The sequence below is a fragment of the Solanum dulcamara genome, chromosome 5, assembly GCF_947179165.1.
Source record: "Solanum dulcamara chromosome 5, daSolDulc1.2, whole genome shotgun sequence".
In the NCBI taxonomy this organism is placed as follows: domain Eukaryota; kingdom Viridiplantae; phylum Streptophyta; class Magnoliopsida; order Solanales; family Solanaceae; genus Solanum; species Solanum dulcamara.
The window spans coordinates 69062589-69079899 of record NC_077241.1 but is presented as its reverse complement, the minus strand read 5'-3'; the positions used below and the strand labels follow the sequence as shown (position 1 = coordinate 69079899).

At 35.6% G+C, this 17311-nt stretch overlaps 1 protein-coding gene across 1 annotated transcript; it reads right to left on the bottom strand.

The window, feature by feature from the left end:
- Nucleotides 1-373: 373 nt before the first annotated feature.
- On the bottom strand, nucleotides 374-16378 carry LOC129889505 (threonine--tRNA ligase, mitochondrial 1-like). Its single transcript, XM_055964818.1, has 20 exons — nucleotides 16056-16378; nucleotides 15184-15421; nucleotides 14997-15056; nucleotides 12466-12555; nucleotides 11639-11713; nucleotides 11397-11525; nucleotides 11225-11314; nucleotides 10208-10296; nucleotides 9997-10093; nucleotides 8263-8349; nucleotides 6397-6481; nucleotides 5619-5713; nucleotides 5271-5303; nucleotides 5103-5189; nucleotides 4807-4899; nucleotides 4189-4281; nucleotides 3827-4048; nucleotides 2640-2711; nucleotides 1609-1680; nucleotides 374-731 (listed from the first exon to the last, which is right to left on the bottom strand). The coding sequence occupies exons 1-20, from the start codon at nucleotides 16181-16183 to the stop codon at nucleotides 636-638; spliced, it is 2031 nt and encodes a 676-aa protein (XP_055820793.1). The 5' UTR covers nucleotides 16184-16378; the 3' UTR covers nucleotides 374-635.
- Between the last annotated feature and the right edge of the window lie 933 nt (nucleotides 16379-17311).

Below are 17311 nucleotides of genomic sequence, written 5' to 3'. Positions count from 1 at the left end.
TTCATTTTTTCAATAGTTAGATGACTTATAATTAATAGTGGTGATATAGTAAAATTACTCTTTTATTTTGTTTCTTAAGGGTGTGTCAAGTCAAACATGAACAAATAAAAATGAACTAAGTGTAATAATTTTATTAGTTACGTAAAGATAATAAGCGAACAAATAAGGCAATTCAAAACTTAGTAAGAATTGAACGAGTTAGATTTTGACCTACTTTTTAGCCCATTTCAGTCCAAGTTTTGGAGATATCAATAACTCATCCGTTTATTAACTCAACCTATGTTGATCCGTTCAAATTCAACCCAACATGCCTATTAGCCATCTATTCGGGGAAAACACAAGTAAAAACTCAAACCCGCATCACAAGAAAGAATAAGATGAAACTAACATGCTATTGAGAAACCATTCCTCGTTAAAAAGTATGGATATTACCAAAATTCCTACTGAATTTATAATGTTATACCTACAAGCTACAATGGCTTAAATACTAGGCGTTCTTCTGCGGCAAGGTTCCAACCCGTGACCATGAGCCTAACATGCGGCGCTCACCAAAGCCCTTGGGGATATAAGGACAATTGAAACTTGATTGTCGGCTACATCTGTTCAGTGCTAAAATCAAAGAGAAGTAGCGACTCCTACTGAAATGATGCAACCATATCTTTGAATTGAGCAAGGAGAACATCAACTGTCATGACTTGATGATCAGGTTTGTCTCTCACTCGAACACTCACCTAGAATCATTTTCACAGATAGAGACCAGATTTTTCAGCAAAAATAAAAGCCATAAAACTTGGCTACAAGATTTAAAATAAGAAGACAAGAAAATCATATGGAGGAAAATGCATGAACCCAGGAAACTGACAACCAAAAGCATCACCAAGCGGAATATTTGGAATGACACCCAAAAGTTTATGTGCACCCCATCAAATCAGCAAAATAAGATATATATATTTTTTCCAAGCAAATCAATCACCAACTCAGCAGAAACATCTTGCCTAGTAAAGACAGAATTATCCAGCCAGAGGTGACCTGATTGGCTACTAAGATCTATCAAATAGTTTTTAGATTCTCAAAGCTCCTTCATGTGAATGTTATAATGGGACTGTGGGAAATGTTCAGTTTGCAACTACTTTCAAATTTTTTAGATGCTACTAAAGATACCATCTAGGTGACATCATTAGAGAATTTTTTCATAAAACATCTCTGTTACCATGACTACTGTAAGAGAATTTGTCAATGAACCTCCACAAATCATGCTGGAAGCCTTTTCTTTCTAGTTCTTCACACGAGGTGGGATAGAGACAAATTAGTAATTTGCAGAAAGTTTAGCATAATATACATTCTTGTATAATAGGAGTGGGACGAAGAGGAACAAGAAGAAATCAAACAAGTGAGCCACCAAATATCTCGATCAATACAAAACATTACATACAAGAAGTTTATTATCAGCCAGAAGCTTTTCTTGACAAAGATTATTTTAGAACCTGATCGAAGTGATACGGAAATTTTTCTTAGTTTGTTCAGTTGCACATTTTAAAAAGAGATATAGCAATGCAGGCTGTGGGGATAAAGCAGTGAAGTTTGGGGGGGGGGGGGGGGATAAGATACCTGCCCACTACTGGCTTCAGCCTCTCCAACAACCAGAATATAGTTATATTGTGCCACTTGAGCCTCTCGTACCTGCATATACATTAAAAGCCACAAGCAATCGTTTAACAGAACAACAAAAGTTTTCAACTTGAGATTGAACTTGTATTTTGCTTGAGAGAAAATTTTATCAAATCATCGAGTGTGTAGCTTCAAAAACTGAAAGCATTACGTAATACCATTTGCAATCATGTACTCTTCAGAGTACAAGAGCAGATATATGAAAGATTTCAGGCTTTTACCAATTATTTTGTGGGCATCGGATGTTACATCCTATTTTTCTATTTTTCAGTCCACTAGTTAATTTGTCTGGTAGCTTTCTGAAGCCAGATGTTGCTTATAACTAATTCAAGAAAATGTCAATCCTTTTATTTAAGAAATAGACTGCCTTTCTCTTGAATTTGTTTAAGCAACATCTGGCTTCAACAGAATGGCCATCTTTGCCAATCCTTTGTATGTTAGTAGTTAGTACCCAGTCACAAAGTAGGTAACCACAATTGACACATGTTGATATATTAATACAACCTCAATAGAATGGCGTACAAACCATAATGGTTATAGTTAGAAGGATTTAATCTCTTATGTCATGGACTAAATGGTAAAATGACCACACTGCATAGGTGAGTTTTCACATAGCTATAGGTTGATCAACTTTAATGGAAAAAATTGATAAAAATTTTCTCATGACCAAGTATATGATCATATTGACCATCCTAATGATTTCAATAGTGCTCTGCACAGATTGGTGAACGAGAGGTTAAGTGACATAACTGGTTGACTTGCCAGGTGTTATGGAGTATCAATTACAAATGGGCCCTAATTTCCTTCTGTAAAATAAACTTCCCCAGAAAACAGAGAAACTCACTGTAACTGGTCCTTGGACCTAAATGTTACTGTAAACTAATAATGAGATCATATAGGAAAAATGCTAGTGACCCTCATAGAGCGAACCAATCATGTATTTTTACATAATAAATTACATAGAATCTAACCTTTTTCTGGATTGTCCTGTCACTTGTATCAACATCAACGTAATAACCAGCATCATGTATCTGCTCCCGGAGCTGAATAAAAGAAGAGCAACAGGTTAAAGTAATTTCATAATGGATTAAGTACACAGAATTATTCGCGAAAGGATATTTGTTAAATAAACTCAGGGTATTTATGTTTTATCAATTGGCAAGTTGACTTTATTATATTATGTCCTTTTTTTGCCTTGACGTATCCCTATTGCAACACATGACATGGGTGAAGGTGTTTCACGCGGATTCTTCAAAATAGACTTAAATCAACAAAAAACATGTGGTCTTATTAAAAAACTATATGTGCCCTTCAGGATACAAATACAGTGATTATGACTTATTGGGGCTCCAACAGTCCTCAACAACATACAACTCTTTATCTTCCTGTCGAGGAAGTTGGCAAGATATGGGAGCTGAGCCAAAAAGCTACCCTTCCCTATCAACTGTCCAACTTCTCTACTCAGCACCTTCAATAATTACATGTATGCGGGTTCTACCAACTCTGCGATTCAAAGCACTTCACAATCACTCTTCATGCTTTGCAGACAACACCAACAGTGCAATTGTAGATGCCAACAGAAAAATCCTATAACTCTTTTCTCAAAACCTATAACTGCGCGATTTACAGCACTTCAAAATCCTGCTTCATGCTTTGCGGCCAACATCAACAGTGCAATTTCAGATGCCAACACAAAATCCTATATTGTGTTTTTTCCCTCAAAATCTGTCTACAAGCATGTTACTGTGTTTGAGAAACTACTTACATCCTGCCTATTTATTAACTAACAAATTGAAGTTTAAATCTACAGGTATCAACAATAAACTTCTCTTCCTGTACTTCTGTTGTACCTTCTTGGTACTTTTAATTCGTAAAACAACATACCTAGTTAGAAAAAAAGGTATCAACAAACCACACTACTTATTTTAAAGAACGAATAGAAATAAGAGAAGAAAAACTAACTCTAACTACCATGAGTACCTTTTGAGTTGAATAAAAAGAATGAGACATACCCAACAGTAATAACATTACACCAAAATAAAAAAATATCCAAGGAATATCATCCAATCAGATGCCTAGAAAGATTTTAGAGAAGGCAGTCTTTTAATAGTTAAACCATTAATACATCAATAGGATAAAGTGTGTAAATGTAACCAACCTTAAGTGCATATGACTGAGATTTGTCGGAAACAGGGCAGACCATAGCTTGACGTGGACTAAGCCAGAAAGGCCATTTCCCCTTGAAATGCTCCAAAAGAATAGCGAACATACGCTCAACTGATCCAAGGATCGCTCTATGTATCATAACTGGTCTCTCTCTCTTACTTTCATCTTCTGCTGAGTATGATAGGTTGAAACGTTGAGGGAGTTGGAAATCAAGCTGTAAAACACATCATTCAGATGATACTTCCAACATGGTACAAAAGAATATGCAGAAAAACTTTAAGGCAGATGAATTTCAAAGGTGAAGAATGATACTGTTTGTGAAAATAAACCAAGGAGAATAAGAACGAATATGACCTGCAATGTAGCACACTGGAATTTCCTCTTCATTGCATCAGAAACACTTATATCAATTTTTGGGCCATAAAATGCTCCGTCTCCTTCATTGATCTAATTGAATGAAATTCTTTAAGTAAAAGGCAAGATTAAATCAATTAAGAAAATGAAATAACCAAAAAAATACTGATACATGGGGACTACCTCAATTTTCCATATATAAACAGGAAAATTGCAAGAGGGGCAACCCCCAACCCTCACTTTTTCTGTCAGGTAACCAAAAAAAAGGTACTCCCTACATCTCATTTTATATGACAACATTTGATTGTGCAAGGAGTCTAAGATATTAGCTTAAATAGTATTAAAGTAAACATAAGTCAAATTAGAATTCCTAATAGTAGAAATGTAGAATGGTGCCAGTATTAAGAGATCTGACAATTTTTAAATGAAGATTTCTAAAAAAAAAATTGATGAAGTGATTCGACACGTAAATTGGGATGAAGTATAAAAATAAAAGCACCAAAAATAGGAGTAAAACCATTGTTTTTTAATCGGCAAAAAGGGAGTACAATCATTATAAATGTAGTCCAACAATCTGATAGTTTTACATTTTAAAATCCAACAAAATTGATAGCTAACCTCCCAGGGCTTCCCATGCTCGTTCAATGCTTCGGAAAGAGCAGCTTCAGCCTTTACCCAAGTTTCTACGTCTCCGAGATATTTTTCAGGCCTCTGCAAGTCAGAAATATGTGTTGGTATACATGGAAAGAGAATGTACGCATGTGGAAAATGTGAAAAACATTCACAAAATGAATGTTCCAAGTTAAGGGCGACTATCTGTAATAACTATTAAAACAATATATGCATGTAGTATCAATATCAGCTGAAATCGCGTATAACGAATTTGAAGGATAATGGAATAGATAAAGCAGTACCGTTGATAACTTCAGGTCAAAAGTGAAACCAAATATCTTATACACATAGCTGATGAACTCTAAGACACCCTTGACTTCATTCTTAATCTGCAACATGAAGAACTTAGGTTAAACTAGTTTCCAAATAATGTATATGTTAACTGCACATAATCATAAATCTTAACCCACCTGTGACTCTCTGCAAAAGATGTGTGCATCATCCTGCGAAGGAATAGGGTTATAAAAAAGGTTGTTTTAGCACAACAGAGCTATTAAATGTTTTGCAGAGACAAATTCTACAGGAGGAAGTTCCTTGGCAATAGATTATCCCAGTTATGAAAAAAACAAATTAATATAACCGCCAATTGAACTATGTGAAAACAAAATGGAATAAAAGGACCTAAGAGCCTATAGGCTGCTTCTTATGCAGGAAGAAACAAGGAAAATTTGTATCAAACAAATAACTAATGCTCCTTGTGGAAAACACTAGGCATGATCATCCATAAAAGATGAAAAAGGAAACAAAAAAGGTGATACCTGCTGAAATCTCCTGACACGTGTTAAGCCAGTAAGTGCACCGCTGGCCTCATTCCTGTGCAGAACTCCAAAGTCAGCCAGACGAAGTGGTAGCTCTGCATTGTTGGACAGCTGGTTAATGATTAATGTGTTGCTTGCAGTGGCAATGACATCAATGAGAAAGATAGAGACACTATAAAGACGAAACTAAGTTTGGGTATGGTGCAGCAGACTGCTAAAGGCAGGTACTAATAATGAGAAGATCTTGGATTTTATGAAAAAACAATATTTGCAGTGAACATGTTGCATGTTTAAACAGTCTTCCTTTTAGATAACAAATCTCCACGAAATTTCACCCCTCAACAAGGTGCACTACCTTGAGCTTCCTCGCAATTTGACCATCTGATGTTAGAACTTAGAATAATACCAACAACAACATACCCAGTGTAATCCCACAAGTGAGGTCTGGGGAGGGTAAAATGTACGCAGACCTTACCCGTACCTCGTAGAGGTAGAGAGGTTGTTTCCGAAAGACCCTAGTAGCACTAACATTTAGTCGTCAAGTTTCCTTAATGTTTTATTGATCAAGTAATAATTTTTTATAAATAATGGAAAGAAAACATCCGCATACAAGAAGTATACAAGTGTCCTCTATGTTATCATAAAAATCTCAGAGCACGCATGATTAGTTTGAAGAAATTGCATGCAACACCAATACTACAACTACAGCATGCAAGTAAAACAAGAAAAAAGGAAAGTAACTGTTGGGTGAAGCAAAGTAACTATTGGAAAATCTCACCCCTGTAGGAACGAACCCTGTGATCAAATATTAAACAATGACCTGGGCAGTTCATTGGCTTCAGTCCAAATTCTTGCTTTTCAATCTGCAGGTCAAAGAAGCAAGAACCATTTTACTTAGGAAAGCATCTAGCTGAAATCAGCGGCCAGACGCATGACTTCTTAGAAGACAAGATACTATAACCCTAGCTAGAAAAAGTGCAAATTTTAATGTGAACAGCATCGTCCAACAAAAAGAAAAGAAGGCTAAAAACAACACAAATCTAAATTGTTTGTCAGAACTAGATATCTCAAATAAATGAAGGTCCATCTCATTTCTACTAATTATCTGGCATTTTTATCCAAGTTGAATAACCTGCAAGTCAATTTATGAGCAAATCTGATTGCATCTTTTTATTTCTTTTTGGTGTAAATGAATGGGTAAAATGATAAGGAACTCCAATTACAGTTCTTAGAATCTTTTGTATAGGCTAATCTTGGGGCTCCTCCTTTTCTTTCCTTTTTTCTGTTCTCTTTTGGATGTAATGACAGCACTTTCTCAGTGCTCATTTTGACATTAATAATATTAACCATTTCAGAAAAGAACATGTCATACTAGAAATTTAGTGAAACATGAAACATTCAACATAAAGAACATAATGTTTAAGCTTACCCAGAACAAATATATTATATCAATGTTAAATATAAGCTTTTGTTTGGAAACCACATTTATAACGACGTATTTCACAATCAAGTAACAATTATTTGTGTTGACTTTTGTAAGGTACCTTACCATATGTCTTAATCCTGTACCAATTCATCTTTTGACTAAAATGCTCACTAAGTTGGACCAATAAATACAACATTATTTTAATAAATTCACAAAGTGTCCTTTTTGCAAATACTTCTTCATCTTATAGCACTTAAATTGATCCATCATAAACTGACAAAATATCTGGAGGTTTTACCCCTGTTTCCTTTTTTAATAAGTAATTTTCCCCTCATTTCTTCATATTATGACTATGATTCCAAATTTCACTGATAGGATCCGTTCTCCAAAATCCTCTCCCAAAAAATAAGGATGGCTATTCTTTCTCTGATATGAGTGTTTTTCATGACCGAGAAATTTGTTTGGAGCCAACCCTTAAGACCAACCGTAACCTTTGAAACTCGGGGATGATGGGCAGTGGCGGAGTCAGGATTTTCAATAAGGGAATTCAAAATCTGAAAAAGTAGACATACGAACTAGCCGAAGGGGTTTCGACATCTACTATTTATACATAAAAAAAATATTTAAACCATGTATAAATAGTATAATTTTTCGCCAAAGGGGGTTCGGATGAACCCCCTAGCCACTGATGATGAGCCAGCCCCTCTATCCTTCCCGCTTAAATACAACGCCTAGTTCGCGTGGTCTTCTCTGATATGAGTGTTAGTAGGATTATTTAACTCCAGTTACTTGATCAGAATCGAACTTTAGAGTTCTATGTTGTTCATAAATTTTACGTCACTGTTTTGTATAAATAAGGGAAGTGCTTCTCTTACTGGAAATATTTACTCCTTTCAAAAATGTAATAGCCACCCGGAGAGTGCAATGACTGAGTAGTGCAACCATCTGCAGTATGCATCTCCGTACACAATCTACATTTGAAAAGGACTAAGAAAAGTAACCATATTATCTAGTTTTTCCTTTACATTTGCATCTTTACAACAAAAGTCTAAGAGAGATAAACATATGTGCTTCGAGTTACAGCAATTATCCTTTTTTGCCTTTAAAGTACTCCTAGAAGTATCAATACTCCAGAAATTAGAGGTTTTAAAAAAATGAAAAATTTATTCAGATACACCATGATTAATATCAAAGCTGCTATTAGTGCGCCAAATTTACCTCAAACACAAACATGTTCTCCTTGTAATTTGCAGCATGACCAGAAGTTTCCCATAACTGCATATTGTACATATTTGGACTCCAAACCTGCATGGATCATGTATCAAGACAAGCACTCATAAACAGAATAGCACATAATTCTCTTGATTGTTTTTTATCCCTGAACTAGAAAAGGTAACAGGATTAAGCTTCAATGGTTCAACCTTATACCTGAGGAATGGGAGTGAAGGATAAAGAGAAAAAGCAAAGAAAATTCATAGTCCAAGAGGAAAAAGAGAAGGACGGGGTGGACATAATATCTCATCATATGAAGCAGACACCACATGAACTGTTGCATCAACACAGGACGCAGGTCAGACACAACTTCCCCTTTCTGTTTGTTTTTCTCTTTAGTACATGTGTGTTCTCTGATTACAAGCCTCCCTTGATTGAGTAAGAGGAGTCTGATGTTGATATAGCGACTACACCTAATCTTTGACAAGAATATTGGAGTCAGTTAACAAGATTTTAAATGGTGTCATCTTTACTTAAGACAACTTAACCAGATTAATACCATTCAAGCTAAAGTTGACTCTTTAATTTGGAAAAGGGATGTCAAGGGTCTATTCAAGGTTAGAACATGCTACAAACAATTAAGTAATCCAACTGGTAGCTGCCATCTGGTGGATCATCTGGAAAGAAAGGAACACAAGAAATTTTTTGAGCAAAAAGAGATCTGTAATCAGCATTAAGAACAGATGCATTTCTTTAATGTTTTATTGGGAAGCCATGATAGACTTTTTGAGCTCATTACACAACCTGTAATGAGCCTTTTCTATGTATACTTTGCAGCAGTTTGCTGCTCATTAATACAATACTTTTACCAATCAAAGAAAATAGATTAAGGTCCAACACACTGCCAAACTTCCAATCACCACCTTAGGAACACCATAAAATAGAGAATACAAAGTTGAACTCAAACAACAACCATCATTCTTACTCAAAAGTCTAATCAAAGAAGAAAAGAATCTGGTTTGATGAATAAAAGGAACTGGCTCCACCTTTATAGTACCCCTACTTAGTCTTTTTTTTCTCAAAATTACAATGTTCTCTTTCGGTCTATGACTGTTCTGCTCATTCAATGAATTAGTTCCGTGCTACAGGCTGCTTTTATCCTACACCTCTCATTTATATTTTAATCACTGCACACAGACATATTTCCCATATATTTTGTTTGGTACTTGATGCTATTTAGGATAATTTTCAAGAACTAAGAATTATGGGACTGTTGCACCCCTTTTAATGTTGCATTTTATAGCTATAGATACTTCTGCAAGACTAATCCTCCAGTTTCGTATCCTTTATTTCTTAAAGGGTTTGCTTGTGCCATGCCCCCCTTCATTTTAAAAGTATAGTGTCTTTGTGTTCATGATCATGTCTCCATATCCTTGCTACTTTGATCTAGTCTAAGGACGTAATTGATTGTCAATGAAGAATTTTAAGGCACCACTTGCTGATCTCTTTCGACAAGAGGGCAAAAAGGATTTAGTCCACTAACTAATGAGGAGTGCACTATCCATCTCAAATGAAATCAAGAAACAAATGTTGTTTTAGAAAGCAAACAGTTTCTGCAATTGTCCAGGCTGAACTCCGACCAGTCAATAGTCCCAGCAGTTCAAACTAAACTTACATCGGTTCCAGTCTGTGGTTCAAATAGTTCTTCCAAAGAATATATTTAAGCACAAAGCTAGTTACCTCCTCGTAGCCTCTCTTCCAGTACTGACTCCGTATGAACTCCAGCAATTTGTTGCAAACTCGAGCACCATGTGGAAGAAAGAAACAGCTTCCAGGGCTGGAATGCACGATTCACATTTAAATATTATGAAATATTTCACCTTAGTGGGAATTACAAGGCAAACCTTCTTACATTTTTTTTATAACAGGGTAAAATAATTTCAAGGCATACCTTAATGGATGAAAGAAGAAAAGCTCCTGCTTCTTAGTCAGCTCTCTGTGATCGTATTTCTTTGCTTCCTCCAGCAGCGCTAGATATTCCTATAACAGAAATTGTTTTACTAAAAAGTCTTCATTGGAAGCAGTACTTTGACCTTCTCTCAGGAGTCAGGATAACACCAATACTCTACCTTTTGCTTTTACTGATAAATAAAATATTATTTCATTAATTCATCAAGCTAAAGGGGCAGCCCGGTGCGCTTAAGCTCCCGCTATGCGCAGGGTCCGGGGAAGGGCCCGACCACAAGGGTCTATTGTACGCAGCCTTACCTTGCATTTCTGCAATGAGGCTGTTTCCAAGGCTTGAACACGTGACCTCCTGGTCACATGGCAGCAACTTTACCAGTTACTCCAAGGCTACGCTTCATCTCCTACCAAACCCACTAAACTATCTAAGAAAAAGAGAGAGAGAGAGAGAGAGAGAGAGACAACAAAAATATAGATGAAACGAAAAGGGATAGGCACAATGAGCTAGTTTACAAACGTACTTAAAAAGGATATGTAAATACAATAAAACACAAACAAGGAAAAAAATCAGAAAAAGCCATCTAACTTGATAAACGAGCTAGACCAAACAAAGTCCAAAAGAGTAAACGTAATTGTAATGCAATTAGGACTTACAAGAAGTGAAGCCAGATACACATTGATGGATTCAGCTTAGCAACATCAGATACTTTTAAAATGAATAAAGCAACTCCAAATATTATCACCATGAAATAATTTTGACAGCTAAACCATATCACACAATATAAGGGATTATTTCCTCTTTATTCACTATCCATTTTCTTTTCCTTTTCCTCCATTTCAGGCAGGGAAGATATCAAGCATATGAAAATTAAGTGGTCTACAGTTTCATTGTCCTTTTTTAGGGAACAAATTTTATAATTCTTTTTGTACTGATTATTACAGAAAGGCATAGTCGCAGACGAAGTAAAATGCAGAAACGACGTAACCAGCTTTTGAAAGTCACCTTCAACTGTTTCTTATCTGGATAAGATATTCCATAAACTCTTTGCAAGCTTTCACGGTACTTATCTCCCCTCCAATATGCTGATGAAGCCTAATAAATTGATCAGAAAAGAGAAAATCAAATCAACACGCATAGGCAGACTCTTTCTTCTAGAAGATACGCAGCAACGCACCTTTGTACAAGCTAGTGCTTTAACAAAAGATGTATTTGGTATATGCGGACCACGGCATAAATCAACCAAAGGGCCACATCTATATACAGTGATTGTTTTGTCTTCAGGTAAATCTCTAATGATTTCAACCTAATTAAAAGATGGGGAAAAATAAATTGTGAGATCACAGCAGAGAACAGTTCCTGAAAATTGTTGCACAAACGTCTGGTAGGATCAGGACTGCAAGATCACAGCAATTTAACCTTAAACCTATTATCAGAGAACATATCAAGAGCTTGTTGCCGTGAAACTTCGATGCGTTCAAAAGGCTGTTTCTCCTGAGAAATCAAGGGAAGTTAGTTGCATGCTGGAATAATGCAGGGAAAAAAAATACTTCAACAACAGGAAAGAGCACTGTAGCCATTGTTAATCAGAAAGAGAAGATAAACTAATGAGGTGCTAATTGAGTGATGATATAGATCTTTAACAGTGCCTATCATTCCTATATCTATATCTTACACTCTGGTACAATCTTATGGTTGCATCGCTGATGAGGTATGTGTGTAGGATCACAGAAGAAAGAAGATTCATCTACAGTAGGAGAGCATATACAAAAAAGATACAAATAATTGGTTGTGCACAGCTGTGTCCACCGCATGTATCAATAGTGGTCCTGATCTGGTGAATATTCTATAACAGGGTTGGAGACATTCCAACAATTAACTTGACTAAAGAACTGCTCTTGGTTCAGCAATCAGCACAGACGGTTCTGTTTTGAATTTACTTGAACAAAGACTGGCACAAAACATATAAAATTTAATTGAAATGCACTTTCCTTTTTACCAACTTCCTAACCATATGACATAGAAAGTGAAATCTTTTACCAAGTTTATAATCACATGGAAGTCGCCAATCAAAAAAAAATCACATCAGAGTAACGAGAAACATAATACTCAACCAAAAACATCCAATCCCTTTTCAGAGAAACTTCAAAAGACAGAACTGTAGAAGTATGAAATCCAAGAGGCAACAAGCAGTTAACTTTATGCTCATTAGATCAAGGTAACTCTGACAGATAAAAGAGTAATACCAACACAGCTTTTGCTGCCTCCGCCTCAATTCCTTTAAAATGATCCTCATTTAACCCCAGATCACCGTAAAAGGCATCGTAATAGAAACCCTGCAGTGGCAGGTTAGACATGTCATAACAGATTGGAAGCAATATGAACTGAGTAAAGAATAACAATAATGAGAAAGAGATCCGAGAGGAGGGAGTAGGTAATGGAACAATGTTATCTTATTTAGTTTTTTTGAGAATAACAATGTTATCTAAATTTGCCTAACTTTTTTTTTTGAGAACTGCTAATTGCATTCCTCAGCATTAAGCGTTATGCTGGCCACTTCCAAAAAGATATCGACAGTGAAAAGTTAAAAACTAAACAGCAGAATTACAGAAATCCTAAAAAATCTACCAACTGAACAGCATCCTCTATGTTTTCTTCTTTACACCAGAAATGGAGATTAGCAATACAGTTTCCCTTAATTTCTGTAGAGAGCTAAATCTATCCTCAAAGCATCTTCCATTCCTTTCTTTCCACACTATCCACCAAATACATGCAGGGATTTCTCCCCGTCATCTCTTTTGTGACTTGCTAAAACCTCTCCTAATCCAACAACTAAGGAGATCAGCAGTGTGTTCTGGTACATTCCACTTGATACCGCAAAGACCTAAAAAAAGTGACCACAAGTGGCCAGTCACCTTGCAATGCATAAATAAATGGCTATTTGTCTCTGCATACTCATTACAAAAAAAACATAGTGGTGCTCTTTGGATTCCTCTCCTCTGAAGGGCTTAATGTGTTAGGCAAACTTTTCTGACTACCAGCCAAGTGAAGCATTTGATTTTAGTAGGGACCAGACAATCCCACACCTTTGACCATGGGCATATACTGCCTCCAGGTTGCCCCAAGATTTCCATCTTATACAATCTGTTCACATTGAAAACCCCATCAGTATTATGTCTCCACCTAATAGTATCTGGATCTGGATAGGTGCCTCTGAAGTTGTCGATTTCCTTCAACAGGCTAACCACCCTGTCGATCTCCCAGTCATTTAAATTCCTCCCGAAGCATATGTTCCACCCTTGAGGAGACCAAGAATCTGCCACAGTTGCTTCAGGGTTGCTATAAATGATGAATAAATCAGGGAAACAGGCCATTAAAGGTATCAGTCCTTGCCAAGCTTCCTTCCAGAAGAGGATCTTTGTACCTTCACCCACCTCGTAGACAGCCTGATTGTTGAGTTTGTGCCACAAGTTTCTGATAGATCTTCATGCAGATACACTATATGTACTAACCACTTCATTAGTCCACCATTGACTTGTTTGCCCATACTTGTACCTAATCACCTCCTTCCACAGAGCTTGATCTTCATTAGCATATCTCCATAAGCATTTCATCAACAAACATGTATTGTGAACTTTCAGATTTCTAATGTCCAGACCTCCAGCCTTCTTGGCTAGTTGGAATTCATCCCACTTGACCAAATGGAAGTTATTTTCATCCTTGTTCCCACACCACAGAAAGTCCCTTCTGAGTTTGTCAAGTTTTTCCACCACCCTTGCTGGGATAGGATATAGAGACATGATGTAAGTACGCAAAGAATCTAGAGTTGCATTAATCAAAGTCACTCTACCACCTAAAGAAAGGTATTGAGACCTCCACTTTGATAGTTTCATTTCTGTCTTCTCTATGATTCCATCCAGCTAGCCAGTTCCTTATGAGAATAACCCAAAGGCATGCCTAGATAAGTTGTACAGAATTGATCAATCTTGCAGCCCAGAATGCCAGCCAGACCTTCCATGTGAGACACCTCTTGACAGGGAAATACTACTCTTCCTCCAATTAACACCTAGACCAGAAATAGCCTCAAAAATGAGCAGGATCATTCTTATAAAACAGATTTGTCCTGCTTGTGGGTCACAAAAGATGACTGTGTCATCTGCATAGAGTAGGTAATTTCAAGGAAAATGGATTTCTTGAGAAGTTAGTTCATCAATAATATGTTAGGCTCAAATGATGAAATGCCACACTAAACTGATAGTACTGAGGACAGTTTCTTGGGCTTTTTTTCTTAGGATGGCTCTTTCAACAGGAAAATCAACATAGGTTATGCCTGAAGTTAATACAGCAACTACAGATACTAAAGTGGGATATAGAATCGCCCCAAGGTATTTACCAGGAAATCAGCTATCAAATAAAGCGGTTAAGTAATAAGTACCAACCAAAGTTAAATTATTTTTTGGAAACTACCTAAGCTTATAACTATCTAGCTAGCCGTTTTCACTTTAATCAATTCATATAGAAGAAATGCAATAATTCGGCCAAAACTCCATCAGCCATGCAAGATAAGAAAAGGTTCCATAACATGATGTAGACCCCAAAACTAATCAATCAACCAAACAATTATGCCTCAAAGCCATCAACTATATGAATCCTCCTCCATCCTGCTCTGTTCGGGCCCATTTCATTCCAATACTAGATAATTTGTCTCGGATTTCAGAAAACTTCTAAATTATAAAAAAAATAACTTCAGTATTTAAAGATTGGGTAAGCGCGATACCTCTCCTCTTGTTGTACAGGGTCCAATACACAATTTGCAGCCATATTTCCTCTCCAATGACTAAGAAAACCACCAAAAACAAATCAAAACTTAATGAAAGGCATAGCAAGTACTTTATTAAAAACAATTTCCAAAAATCAAAATTTGATGAAGACACAACCACAATTTGGTAGAAAAGGGCTAAAACCTCGCCAAGAATGTGAGCACTCGAGTGCCAAAACGTATCACGACCCTCGTCACTGTCAAAAGTGAAGAGCTCAAGCGTACAGTCACTCTCCAATGGCCTCAACAAATCCCAAAGCACGCCATTCACCTTTGCTATCAAAGCATTGGAACCCAAGCTCTTTGATATCTCCTTTGCTATATCCAAAGGCGTTGTATTCCATTTCCTCCCCTTCTTCACAGTTCCATTCGGTAACTCAATCCTAATGCAACACAATCATAACCTACATTCAAAATTTTAACTAAAAGAAGATTTACCAGATTAATTATTCCCTCCGTCCAAAAAGGAATGGCAATGTTCAAAGCACTAATTTTTTGTGTATTTACAAACATCATTTAACAATTTTTAACTAAAAAATGCATATTTAGAAAATACATAAAAGTACTATAAATCACAACTTCATAGTTAAAACTATTTTTTTCAAAAATATATGAGGAGATCATACTCGAGGCAAATTTTTGTGTGACTCTGCAACTAACAATAAAGTCATACTTTAAACTAATTTGTAAATAAAAGTCAACTACAAATGAATACCATAAATCACTTCTTTATAATCAAAAACATTTGACAGATGTTGAAGGACTATACAAATAGTAAGATTTTCATCCTTTTTTAATTAATTTTCGGGGTGAATTGGAAAACATTGTTTCCTATTATTTATTTATTTTGAAACAAGATTTACATCTTTAACACATACAAAACATACTATAAATCACAACCTTTTACAGAAAAAAATGATTGAGAAATTCTCAACAAAATAATCTAACTCATGTCATTCATTTAGACAGAGTGGTAATATAATAGATAATACAATTTGAGAAATAATTAGAGCTCACCTGATAGGATCAGGGGAGAGTGAAAGCCGCTGAAGTCGTTGCTGATTTTGAATAGATACGAAGAGTGCGATACGTCTAGGAATAACAATTTCTAGATAATTTTCGTCTCTGGGGTAGGCGGTAGCCATTGGTGGGTCTGCTGGCGGAGATGAGAAGCGGCGGCGGAGTTAAACGAGTTTAGACGGCAGAAGACGGCGGCTTTATACTGATTGCTACAGCCAGTAGAGTAGAGAAGAAGCTCTAGCGGGATTTTGTATACACGGGGTTTTATTCCTTTTACGTCATCGTTTGAAAACTTCGATTGGTGAGGCGTGGACTCTTGTGATTTTGGTAAAGATTATTTACTCAGTTTTTACTATATTATCTTCACGTTTAATTAAAGATTTCATATTCAAATCTGTATATGGAGAAAAAATTAATGAGTATCACATTCAAATAAATCATGCATTATACAATTTAAATTTAAATGGAACTTCAATACAAATTTCAAACATCAAATAAAAAAAATGAGTTATATACTATTTGATTTTATCAAAATATTTAATTCGTAGTCAATGTTGCTAAACTTCATATAAGAGTAGCTTCATCTTTTGGTTATTATACAATCACAATTAAAAATTTGACGTCAACTTCAATCGATTCTCAATTAATTTATCTCATCCACTTTTTTAACTAAAGTAGTTGTTTAATACTTAAGCATGATAAAAGAATTGTTCATGTGATAAGCATTTTCTACTTTTAACTATAATGTTTTAGATTTGAATCACCAAAGGAGTAAAACAGGTGAGAACATTTAAAAAGGTTGAAAAAAATATTCAAGTTTTCAGCTGACATATATAAGAATGGTACGATTAGAATAAGAGTTGTCATCTATGATTATGTGAAACACCCTATAAAAATAATCATATTTTGTAGAATTATTTTGAATGATATTATAATATTTTATAACTATTAGGGGTCATTTGGCTTGGATACAAGTTATGTTGGAATTAGTTATATTGGGATAACTCATGATGGATAAGTTATGTTGGGAATAGTTATACTGAGAATAATTTTTATTGCTTATTTGGTTGGTTATCTTCAAAATTACATTCATTGCATAATTTATAATAATAAGTTATTTGTTTACAAAAATACCCTCCATCTTATTTATTTATATATTTATTTATATATATTTTTTGCACGCTTCAGTTATTCATTCCTAAAAATAAATTCTCTCTTATTTTAACTTAAATAATTTTATTTATGCATTTCCG